Below are 12,202 nucleotides of genomic sequence, written 5' to 3'. Positions count from 1 at the left end.
CTGCCACAAGGTGGCGCTGTCTGGCTAATTTAGGGATGATCACAACAACAGTTAATTACTAATTCAATATACATAAAAAATGAATATTACCTGCCACTCAAGCAATAGCTTTGGGGGCCTGAAATAGTCCGAACTGTCACACTTGTAGGAGTGTGATTGTTAGTACTAGTGTTGTTACTATCATTGGCGGCGCTGACAGGGGCAATGTGTGGCACAAGGTGCAGTGGCCTCCTGACCAGAGCCTGGGCACTTATTTTTTGCAAATTACGCAGCGGTCAGAGCTGCTGCACCCTTCATTATAGGCATATCCTATGAATGCCTATCCAATGACAAAGCATCAGCCTCCAATGACCATCCCTCTAACTGCTTATGGAGCATCACGAGAAATGATTCTGACTGGCGGTTCACCAGGCACCCCATACAATATTTCCAGGTATCACTCTACTGCCCTCCTAATAACCTACCTGTGACCTATAGGATGTGTGATTGTAGCATACTAGCTGATGGGTTCAGTGACAAGGGAGGGAGGGGAAGTTCATTGTGATGTCACAGAAGTCTCAGGTTAGTTATACACCCAGTAACAAGCAGATGGGTGAATATTGTCCCAATCCAGTGACATCTTCATACATTTCCTATAAGCGAAGGCAATCTGTCAGCTGAAGCAAATGTATCACAAGAAACAAATATATCAGAGAAAGGAACTATATGTTCATAAGGGGCCCCTTTCACCCAGCTTCTGCTCTATGAAAAACATCTATGAGAACTTCACGTATTCAGAAAGTGTAAATACTAGGAATTCCTGTGAAAAATAGATTTGCATTTAGCAAACACTTGTTGATAATTTTGATAGAATGAAGGGTGTTTCCCCTTTACATGTGACAGACAGTTAATATCGTGACATGAACAGAGCACACAGAAACTTCTTCATTTAGAAAAAGGCTTCACCAGGTGTTTACAATCCACAGTGGAGGGAAGACTAGAGATAGTTGTTTTTGTTGACCAAGAATAAACTCATCAAGTCTTCATAAAAGAGACCGCAGCAAGACAGCTTGTGAAAACGTGGTTAATTGACCGAAGTGTAAGCCAGCAGTGTGGAGCATCCGTGTATGATGTACAGCGTTAACCAATATGATACATTTACATAAAATAATATTAACATACATTTGCTCGTTGACATAGTCGGAGGAAAGCCAAACGCCTATCATGGAACAGGCTTTATGTTGGAAGTCCCTGGTCTAAACAAATGTTTTTCACAGAATCACTTCATCCAATACCAAACTTGTACAATTAAATATGTATTAAGATGTAATGCAAATTGTTGAAAAATTCGTATAGCTTCAGTTTACCTATTGAAATACTTGTACTGATAAAGAAAGGAGACAGGTGAAATCTCTAGCTCCCGGGGTTTTATTATGTGGTGGGGAGATGTTCCATACCATCAAAGTATTTTTCTGTGCCTGCCCACCCATCCCACCTACTCCCTAGGTGTTCCTGGTGTCTGTATTTATTTCTTAGTATTGCAGAAGGAAACAAAAAGTAAAAAAAAGTTGTTCTAACAGCAGAAAAGAGAAATTAATTCAAATGCACTGATTTAAAAAAACGAATTCACTTGTAAGTCACATTTATATGGAAATGGAAACTGTAGGGAAAATGCACTCTGGCAGCTTTGCATGTGGAGATGTCACTTATAATGACCCTGTTCTGCCACTTCAGAAAATGTTTCTGCAGATGTTGATGACTAGGGGTGGGTGTTGTGTGTGTATCCCCAGGGGAGTGTAAGGGGAGATGGCCATGCAAGTAAGGCCAACATTCAGAAAGTCATAACTTTCAGGGTTTTTACATACCCAGCTATCCATATGTCCAATTACATGGACCAGCTTCATATGCAAGTGTGCAATGTACAGAGAACTCCACCAAGCCATGTTTCAGGGTGGTGTGAGGGAAAGGATGTATTCGTGTGGCAAAGCATTACACAGGTGTATAAAAAACTACTTGGTAAACTCTATGCATATTGTGCCCAATTCACAAAGGTAAACTGAGACGAAAGTCTAACTTTACCACTTTCGGTATTCACACAGGGCATTTATGAGTTGTAAAGTTACACTTTTGTCTCAGTTAAACTTAAGTTTTGGTTTTAAGTTTAACTGAGACCAAAACTGAGACAAAAGTCTAACTTTACTACTCGTAAATGCCCTGTGTGAATACTGAAAGTCATAAAGTCAGACTTTCCTCTCAGTTTACCTTTGTGAATCGGGCCCGTTGATTTTACATGGTGTGGCAAATCCCCACTCCCAAGATATATTTCCTTCCTTCGATAAAAAATAAATAGATTAATAGAAACGATCCAGTATCACCCAGCAGCTGTACCACTGTCCTATAACTGAAGAAAACCTGCATTATGAACACATGTTGCAAAATTTCGATTATTGTTAAAACCTTACATAATTTCAAATATTAATTCAATCCAACATTGTCTTTTTAATTTACAGCACAAAAGCAGAAGCAGGTAAGGCATTGTACTGCATGCTTCCTAATAGGGTGCATATTTGGTGGCAGAAATCAATTATCCAATATGAAAATTCAAACAGAAGAGTGTCATTTTCTTTACTGATATAGTGTGTAAAATAATCTAAAATGACAGTAGATTTTGACACCACGGGTGATTTGGTATAAGCGATTGTGAATAAAATCTACCATGATAATGTAGTATAAATTAAATAGACCACCAATTAGAGAAGAAAAACTGCTCTCTTTATCCAGTCCTGCATCACTGACAATCACCAACAGTATCTACATCACACAAGAATCTTGCTTTCTTTGAAGAAGTCTGCTTGGATTTTGAGACTTATTGGGACATCATTTACTGTATAGTCACGTTATTAGGTGTATAGGGTGCTGGCATGAGGAGCAGGTCCTCGTGCCTGCTTCCCTGCTACGGTCCTCCTGTCCAGCCTTCCCTGAGTCCGCTACCCTCTGCTACCTTCGGTTTTGTGCCTCCTCTGCTTGTTTTCTGCTAGTTTGTCTGCCTCTTCTCTGCTTACTCCTGCTCTCTATTCACCTCTTTCTGCTCATTCTTCCCGTTATTCTTCCTCGTTCTGCTCATTTCAGACCTTAAGTTTGCCTCTTTCTGCCCAGATTCCCCCTCTTACCACCGTTTCCCTCCTCACGCCGTTTCCATTCTCCCACCACCCAGCGCTCCCCCTAAACCCAGGACCTGCATAATGGAGACCACAGCGTGACCCCATTTGAGCAGGTCCTTGGTCCAGCTCCCCCTGCGATGCAAGCTGGGCAGCTTGTGCGCAGTCCGCTACCCTTGCTGCCTTTGTTTTTTTTTTTCCTCCTCTGCTCATTGTTCTGCTTCTTACTGCTCATTTCTGACCTTTATTTTGCCTCTTTCTGCTTGTTTCTGAGCTTAATTTTGCCTCTTTCTGCTCATTTTTAGGACATGTACTTTGCCTATTTCTGCTCCACTCTGACCTTTATTTTTCCTCTTTCTGCTCATTTCTGACCTTTATTTTGCCTCTTTCTGCTCATTTCTGACCTTTATTCTGATGTTGCACCCGCAGCACCCAGATACTAGTAGGGGTGACAGTGCTGCTCTATATAAGTGCTGATTGATAAGGTGTACAAATACTACAGAGTAAGGTCCACCACTAGATAAAGTTATCAAACACTTGCAAGATCATCTCATGACTAGTTATCATCTGTTATAAATTTCAGAGTATTTATCATATTAATTATTCCTTTTATTTGTACTTTTACGGGTTCTCCTTTTCTCAAGTGTTTGATTTATACTAGTCTTATTGAACCTGCAATATTCCACTGCTTCTTCAATAAAACTAGGGTCACCATCTCACTCCAGGTCAATATAAACACTGCATCAATTCCTGAACATTTCACCTATAAATCATTGATTTGAGGTGTGTTAGTCTAAGCAGTTCAATGGAAGCAAAACAAGAGTACAACAACCAGAATTCATTATGTGATCACTCAAAAGTCTAGGACAGGAAAGGGTGGGGGCTATTCACAAAGGTAAATGTATATGTATAATTTACTCATGTGTACATCTATTCCTGCATAAGGTGTAAATCTACACTTTTGTGCTAGTCACCATTTCCAACTACAGATTTACACCTACATGTAGACTTGCAAACCTTTACCCCTTGCAAGCAGGGGGTGGAGGCATCAAATATATAATGTATGTAGAAGTGTGAAGTTCCCACAAGTAACTTTCTATACTTAGGGACTGATTTAGATCTTGGCGGATGGGATACTCTGTCGCAATGTGACGGATATCACGTCCGCCATATTACAAGTGCATTATATCCTATGACACTTGCAATACGGCAGATGGGATATCCGTCGCATTTGTGATGGAGTATCCCATCCACAAAGATCTAAATCAGGCCATTACTAGTTGAGGAACTCCGCCACCAGGGCAGAGATCTCCCTATGGAAAGGAGAGAGAACTTTAATACTGAATGTACAAATATTAAGTTCCTACTAGTAACTTTCAACACTTAAGTGGGGTACTCTGCCACCTGGGCAGGGATCTCTCTATGGAAAGGATAGAAAAAAGTAATAAAGTTTAATGATTTAAAAAAGAGTAAAATATTTTAATGCAAACTACGTACAATATTTAAGAACAATTATTTGTGACTAAATAAAATAAAATGGTACCACGTATTAACGCATCAAAATAAGTATTCATTGAATGATTATTAACGTAAATAACTTTATTTATTTTACAAGTAATATTTGTTATTTAACAAAATAATGAATTGCACCCATTAGCAGATTTATTTGTATTTAATATTTAGAACATTTAATTTTAAATATATATGTTTAATAAATAAAAATGAATATTTTTGCTTTCAATAAAAGTTTAAAAATAATATTGGAGTTTTTTCTTAAAAAGGTAAACTATTAAATTGTAAATAATACAATATTTAATTATACATTTTGTATACATTTAAACTCTAAATAATGATATATATATATATGTGTAATTTAAAAGTTGAAATAATTGAATGATTTTAACATTATTTCTCATGGATTGCAATTTTAGCTGACTGCCTCCATTAGTTTCACAAGTGATTGTGTTGCAATACCAGTGATTTAACATTTGTGGTGCTGGTTAAGTAAATTTAGAAATGAAATTTGTGAATAGCAATTACTCTTGTAGGTGACTTTTTGTATTAGTATGTCTCATCCTAAATGTCCCGTTAGGTTTCCCTAAACCACTCCCATTGATGAGCAAATATTCCCCATTTTACAACCACTCCCCTTGTCCCTACCACATTTTCCCCTATGCCATACACATATGTTTTCAGAGCTCTCCACCACATTGGCAAGGATCTGCACATCAAAAAGATAGTAGAGGGAGAGGCAGAGGCGATGGTCTTGGACAGTAGGTAAGTGAATAGCATTTTGTAGTACATGAATAGTACCACTGTAGTACTATCTTATGTGCTACAAAATGAAGATTGTGAATAGACCCTTGTGTCTGCAATGACCTGGAGGGAAGTGGCCACCATATATGAGACACTGAAAGATCCTCACACCAAGAGGAGAGACTCAACCTTTCAGCACTTTTCAGTGACTAACGAAGATCTTACAGTTTCCCTCTGAAATCTTATTCCTTCATATTAAAGGATAGTACCACAGATTTGTGAGGGACTTCTGGGATTCTTCCATCTACTTGGCTTTTCTTTTCCTTTGTTTTTTTGGTTCGGAGAGAACATCCCCTTTAGGTTACAATATTCTTAAAGGTTCAGACCTCATAGAGCTCTAATCATGATAACTTCAGTTGGTGCAATCTTTACTGCGAAACAGTTAATTAGTCAAATAAGATGCTACCCCTAATTAACTTCCTGCTGAAGCTTACTTGGCAGACTTATCAAATCATCCTTTACACTTATATCAGCAGAAATGTTCATTAGTCTTGTAGCATCTATCAGAAGTGAAGTCTTCAAAAATATTCAGTAAAATGTTGAAAAAGTGTTTGTCACAATGGTTGCTGTTAAAGATAATGAAGCAGAATAGATGCGATATTCGATACTGCCAAGGATATAAGAACCAAATCCATCAAATCTTTATTTTATATCTTAAGAAACAAACATCAACACATTTTCATTTATTTTGTCAATTATCAATTATATTGGTCATATCTAGCCAAAGCCCATAAAACAAATGCAAAATTCATATATTCAATTTAGCGTGGCTGCAAACTAATAAAGCACCAGTGGAGCCCCCCTCTCTTGCACTTGGAAATGTGTTGTGGGCCAGCCGGCGTATAAAGCATTTCCCTTCCGAGTATCCAGTTCGCAGGATAACTCCACAGAGCTATCCATAATGTCATGAAAAGTCAAATTAAGTTGATTAGGTGGTGTCACCAATTTAGAATGAATAATCTCTGAAATATCTGACAAAAATGTATTTTGTAAATTCACTTATTTAATTCCCTAACATCCATTTGTACGTTTTTTGACATAGACTCATTTTGCAGTCAAATATCAGTTATTCAGTTTTTGGGAAATATACCAAGTTTTCCTCAAACATCAGTATGTCATTTTCTTAATATACAGACAAGATTTTTTCAAACAGATATTACCCTCAAATACCAGGTTTTTATTTCTTTGGTAAATACATACAATCTAGTCCATCAGTTTACAATTTTCTGAAAATAAGGCATTTGACGTTCATATATCAACTTGCCATTTTTAGTAATTAAACACATTTTTCATCAAACATCCACTATTTTCTGAACATACACTGGTCTTGCCATCAGTTAGAAACTTCTCGTATAGTTCAACCCAATAACCATTCTTTCACCCAAACAAAGGCTTGATGATATCTCACAATATCCTCATTGTCACCACATACCAGTCCTACATTTTATTCAAATTCACTAACTTGGTCTAAATAATCAGCTTATTTTTCTCATCAAATTCTCACATTTAATACTGCACCAAATAGACAGATTCTGCCTTTCCTGCCCAACTCAGGGAGGTGCCACATGAGGTCCTCAGTGGCAGATTCCAGGTGCCACAAAAAGGCCTTTTTTTCTACAGGAGAGAAAGCCCAAAAGTGGAAAAATATGAATTTGCCTTCGGCTCTGCGAATCCTTGCTCTGGATTTGCCTAATTGAACAGCACATATGCTTCTTCTTTATAGGTTCTGTATTGTGCACGTCATTGCTTCACTGATCACGTGATAAGTGTGCATTGTAAATGAGCATTCTTTATCTTTGTGGATGCTTCTATGTGTTAAAGAACTGCTTGCACTAAACTGATTTTTGATTTGTTTTAGTGAACCATAAGCTAATCATCTCTTCATATATTTTTCGTTCTTTTCTCACCAGGGAAAAGAAAGTGAAGGAACGTGCGGAGTTCAAAAAGACCTCCCTGGAAAAAAGCAAGACCAAGCTCAAGACAAAGCACAGGACAAGGGCGATGGAAAGCAGTCAGGACAAGGAATCAGCCCTGGCAAGGAAAAAGATTATGGAGCAGGCCAAGGTCATGGCCAGGAGCATGGGAAACAAGGAGCTCAAGGGACATGCTTCGCAGCAGCACAGGGAAAAGGTGAAGAGCATGACAAGAAAAAAGACCATGGAAAAGACTATGGAAAAGACCATGGAAAGGTACAGGGAAAAGATCAGGCAAAAGATCAGGCAAAAGATCAGGCAAAAGACCAGGGACATGATGATGGAAAAGGCCATGGAAAAGACCAGGGAAAAGACCACGTAAAAGACCAGGCAAAAGACCAGGCAAAAGACCAGGGAAAAGTACAGGGAAAAGATCAGGCAAAAGACCAGGGGAAAGACCAGGGACATGATGATGGAAAAGGCCATGTAAAAGACCAGGGAAAAGGCCAAGGAAAAGACCATGTAAAAGACCAGGCAAAAGACCAGGCAAAAGACCAGGTAAAAGACCAAGCAAAAGACCAGGCAAAAGACCAGGTAAAAGACCAGGCAAAAGACCAGGCAAAAGACCAGGGAAAGGACCAGGGAAAAGGCTGTGGATGTGGCCAGGGAAAAGAAAAAGACCAGGGAAAAGAACAAGGAAAGGACCAGGGGCATGGCCAAGAACATGGTAAGGGAAAAGCTGAAGAAAAACACCTTGCAGGCGGCAAGGGACAAGACCAGGGGCAAGGCTATGCAGAAAAACTAGGAAAGGGCCAAGCAGAGGACAAGGGAAAGAGCCAAGAACATGGAAAGGAAAAGAAAGGTCATGAAGACAGCCAAGGACAGGGGCATGAAGGAAAGTGCCACGCTAAAGACAAGGGACAAAAGGAGGGAAAGTAACTCAAGTTTCTAGGAAGGCGAAATGACAAGGAATCCGTCAAAAAGCCTACATCTATTTATGCATGTTTTACCACATCTGTATTCAACATATTTATCTTCAGTTAAACAGCCTTAAAACTGCACAAGTTCTATCTTGATATTAAGGTTTGACGTTGTTAGAATGGATGCAGTTTCAGTGTATACTTTAAAATAAATGCATAAATCAATTCACACTTGTCCAGTGCATTCAATGCAAAACGAAGTTTTTAATAAGTTGGCAAACCACTCTTCTTTAACATTAGAGAAATGTGCTTAACTCCTTTTTAATAGTCTAGTGAACTATGCCTCATCTAAACCATACCTACACTGGTGATTTCAATCTACACTGTGGTTGAGTCTGAGCTGTTGGGAAGGCAGTGATCTGAATTTGAGAGGAATGTAATTGTGCCACTTCCTCTGTCCCATCATAGAATTTAGGTATACTCTCAAATGCAAAGGTCACGCAGGCTTGGGTGTCCTTAGGTAACTGCATTAATTTCTACATCCAAGCTTCCATTGTGTGATGTAATATAGAGAAGATTGGCAATGAGACAGGAAGAAAGTAGCTGTATGCAATTGGTAGATGTAAGGAAAGGTGCTGAAATAACAAGAAAAGGTCAAAAAAGGGGGGAAGTTGAAGAGACAGGAAAGAAGAGAGAGAGGTGTAAGACATCCATTTGCCTACTGCATGTCTCGCTATATTTATTTGTTTTTGACACCTGGATTATTGAATTCTACTGATAAACAATTCCCAAACATATATTCTGTGCTAAAACTGAGGGGCTGATTTAGAGTTTAGCAGAGAGGGTACTCTGTCGCAGTGGCCATTAGACCACCCGCCCGATTTACAGTGAGCGATCGAATGCCCAGTTTTCACTGATTGTCAAAGTTGGGAAAGAGCTGGTGGTATGAGACGGTGAAAACTGAAAAATTACCCCCACACTTTGGCAGAATGTTCCCATGGTGTGTGGGTCATTAGTGTCTGTATTTTCAAAAACAAATTCCCACATTGGGATTTTGATTTTAAAAATACAAAAACGTGTTAAAAGTTTGGACTGTCATATTGACGAAGCCGCCATCAAACCTTTAATACATTATAAGGGCAGTTCCTGCCAACGTTAAAAGATGTCCACGGGGCCAGCAGATATCTTTAAATTTGGGGCACGATTGTTCTGCAAGGGCGATGGAATGTTTTACTCCTTTGCCCTGATGGAGTAATTACCATACTTTGAACTATTGATCAGGCCCTGAATGCCTTATTCTTGGATTGCAGCTGTGGCAATTGTAATATTGTTTTAGCTGCTCCTCACGGCCTAATATTTCCCCTGGAAAATAGTAAGATAACAATAGATTATTGTGGGCAACAGTACATACACATGCCATCCTGCCTCTTCCATTTGGGACACTTAAAAATTTTGGAGCGGGTTATTTTTTCCACAATTTATAATGCACATCATGTTTCTAGAGAGCTTTGTTGACCCCTGACAGTTGTGCTACAGAACTTTATAAGGGTTATAAGGGTTACAATAAATGTATTCTGAATTAGAATCTCATTTTGGTCAGAAAGATCAAATCTGCAATCAGTCATTAGCTGCCCGTCTTTGTTTTGGTACTGTTGTGCATCTGAGACAGTTTAGAAGAATATTTAGACATCCGTGCAAAAAGACCTGATGTAGGTGGGAGACTTCCGATTTTTTAAGCCAAAAATGGCTTTATTTTAGGTGTATTTGTCTTTTGTTTCAATAGTAACCTATTATATAAAATATATTCTCCCACTTTTTTTCCAAAATCTCCCACTTCCAAGTTTGAAAATATTGATATGTATGGTTTATGTGTGCACACTTGTCACTGGAAGACTTCCCACCTATTGAGATTTGAGACCTCTTAGCATCATTGCCTACACTGTCTAGAAACCTGGGATTTGATGAGGAACACTCATAATTCCCAAGAGGAAGGGATTAAAAGTCTTACTGTTATCAAATATGCTAGTAAATACCTGTGCCATCATCTTTTCAAGAAGAGATTCATTCCAGACTCTATCTCCTTTGCTCTGTGAGGCATCATGTGGAAAGGCCAGCACAAGCTGAAATGCCTTTAAAGTAGCCTCAGCTGAACTGGTTAGTAGCAGGTGGATCTGGATAGCAGAAGAGTTTCTCAAGGATGCCACAAACCATGATAGATTTGTATCTGAATAGAGCTCTGGAAGAATCATGGTACTACAGGACATGAGTTTAAACCAGGAACTACATCACACTGTAGCAGATGTAGCAATTTAGACCAGGGGAGCTTCATGCAGGTGCTGGGGTACCAAGCACACTCCCTCCCCTCAACACAGTAGTATTTTAACTATGCACATTTAATTAAGGGAGTTGTCAAGAGTTGCTCAACACAGCGGTATTTCAATTATGCACATTTAATTAAGGGAGTTGTCAAGAGTTACTCAAATAGGTGGTAGTATATTTGGATTTCACACATAATATGACACAGTAATTACTGGCATACATTTAATCAATCAATGTCCAGTCCTATCAATTCTAACAAAGGAGAGCTCTGAAATTAATATTGGAATAGAATAGTAAATAAAATATGGCACAATAGAGAACAAATGTTCTAGCACCTTTGGGTACTTTATGGGCCCAGATATTAATTTTGGGTTCGGAAAAGTATAGTGAGAGAGGCCAAACATATATATGGTGAAACTGTAATGCTATTTCCATTGTTTCCAGATAGTAGTTCAGTCCTTAGTCCTCAGGTAACCCCAACACTTATAAAAATCATTCACACAATATAGTCGATAAACAGATACAATCTAACTTCAATGCTAAAATATTTCTACCCAGTAGGCTGGTGCACCAACAGTAAACCCCTATGTATCTAAGATGAAAGGACAACATTCCTAGAGCTTCTTTTGAATAAAGAAATGGGTGATACTTGCTCTGAGAAACTCAAGAGGGTTTTGAGAGACCACCTTCAGGTCACACTCATGTTCACCATTAGGTCAATTGTACATGTGCTCACTAACAGCCAATCAGTCAAGTGTCCCAACAGCAGATCGAGGTGGTAGTGTAGGCTCAAGAGCAGGTGCAATCATTCAATATCTCTGGCACATATTGAAAGTTTTCATGAAACAGAGGTTTTAGAGATGGTTTAGGTTTGGTCTTGTTCCACGGTAATAGATCATTCTTGCTCCTGGACAGCCTTTCATAAACAATTGTCTTCCCTTCAGGTCTCAGATAGCTGAGACATTGTCTAGTCAGTAATGGTAGTGAATGCTCCTCTCTCCTATGGGTTGTACAGCTCTTTTTCTTCCAACAAGCAATAGATAGGGTTCATCCCATCCCTGGGAAGAACAGCAACATTAAATCCTGATATAACACCTCTCATCAGTTGATGCTGCAAAGCAAAGCTTCTTCTTGAGTCATGACAAGCAATGATGAAAATGACAATGGGTAGCATTTATGTAGCGTACATTTATATTAGATGCTTGCAACTACATCAGACCAAAGGCTTAAAGAGTGAAGTTTTTAGATCAGATATACATTTGCAGAATGCATATTCACATCTTAATTCACTTGGCAAATTAGTTTTTAAGATACACTTCCATGCACAAATGATAGACACATGGTCAAAGAAGTCCTGTACTATCAGTTTCCTATTTCAGAGGAACAAGAACTTTCTCACTAAAGAACTATGGCCTAGACAAGATACAATTGTGCAATATGCACAAACACATGCAGTCAATCATCAAACGTTATTCTTTTTTTTCAAACAAAACCATAAAAGTCATACAAACATCAATAAAAGTCCACATATGTACAAAATAGCAATACAGTACAGCCATTGTAATGTAATTACAGGATAAAAATGAGTCCCACTATC

At 38.7% G+C, this 12,202-nt stretch overlaps 1 protein-coding gene across 2 annotated transcripts in view; it reads left to right on the top strand.

The window, feature by feature from the left end:
• The window catches only part of LOC146799324 (uncharacterized), a 412,174-nt gene extending 403,663 nt beyond the window's left edge, over positions 1 to 8,511 (top strand). The window contains exons 2-3 of one of the 2 annotated variants that reach the window (XM_085626882.1): positions 2,490 to 2,506; positions 7,364 to 8,511. In XM_085626882.1, coding sequence (XP_085483008.1) covers positions 2,490 to 2,506; positions 7,364 to 8,305 — 959 coding nt within the window. In that variant the 3' untranslated portion in view covers positions 8,306 to 8,511. The remainder of the gene's footprint in view (positions 1 to 2,489; positions 2,507 to 7,363) is intronic. The other variant, XM_085626883.1, reaches the window with a different exon arrangement.
• The last annotated feature ends 3,691 nt before the right edge of the window (positions 8,512 to 12,202 follow it).

This window comes from Triturus cristatus, chromosome 9, assembly GCF_964204655.1.
Source record: "Triturus cristatus chromosome 9, aTriCri1.1, whole genome shotgun sequence".
Lineage (NCBI taxonomy): Eukaryota > Metazoa > Chordata > Amphibia > Caudata > Salamandridae > Triturus > Triturus cristatus.
Note: the sequence above shows the minus strand (reverse complement) of the source record. Positions and strands in the feature narration are given on the sequence as shown.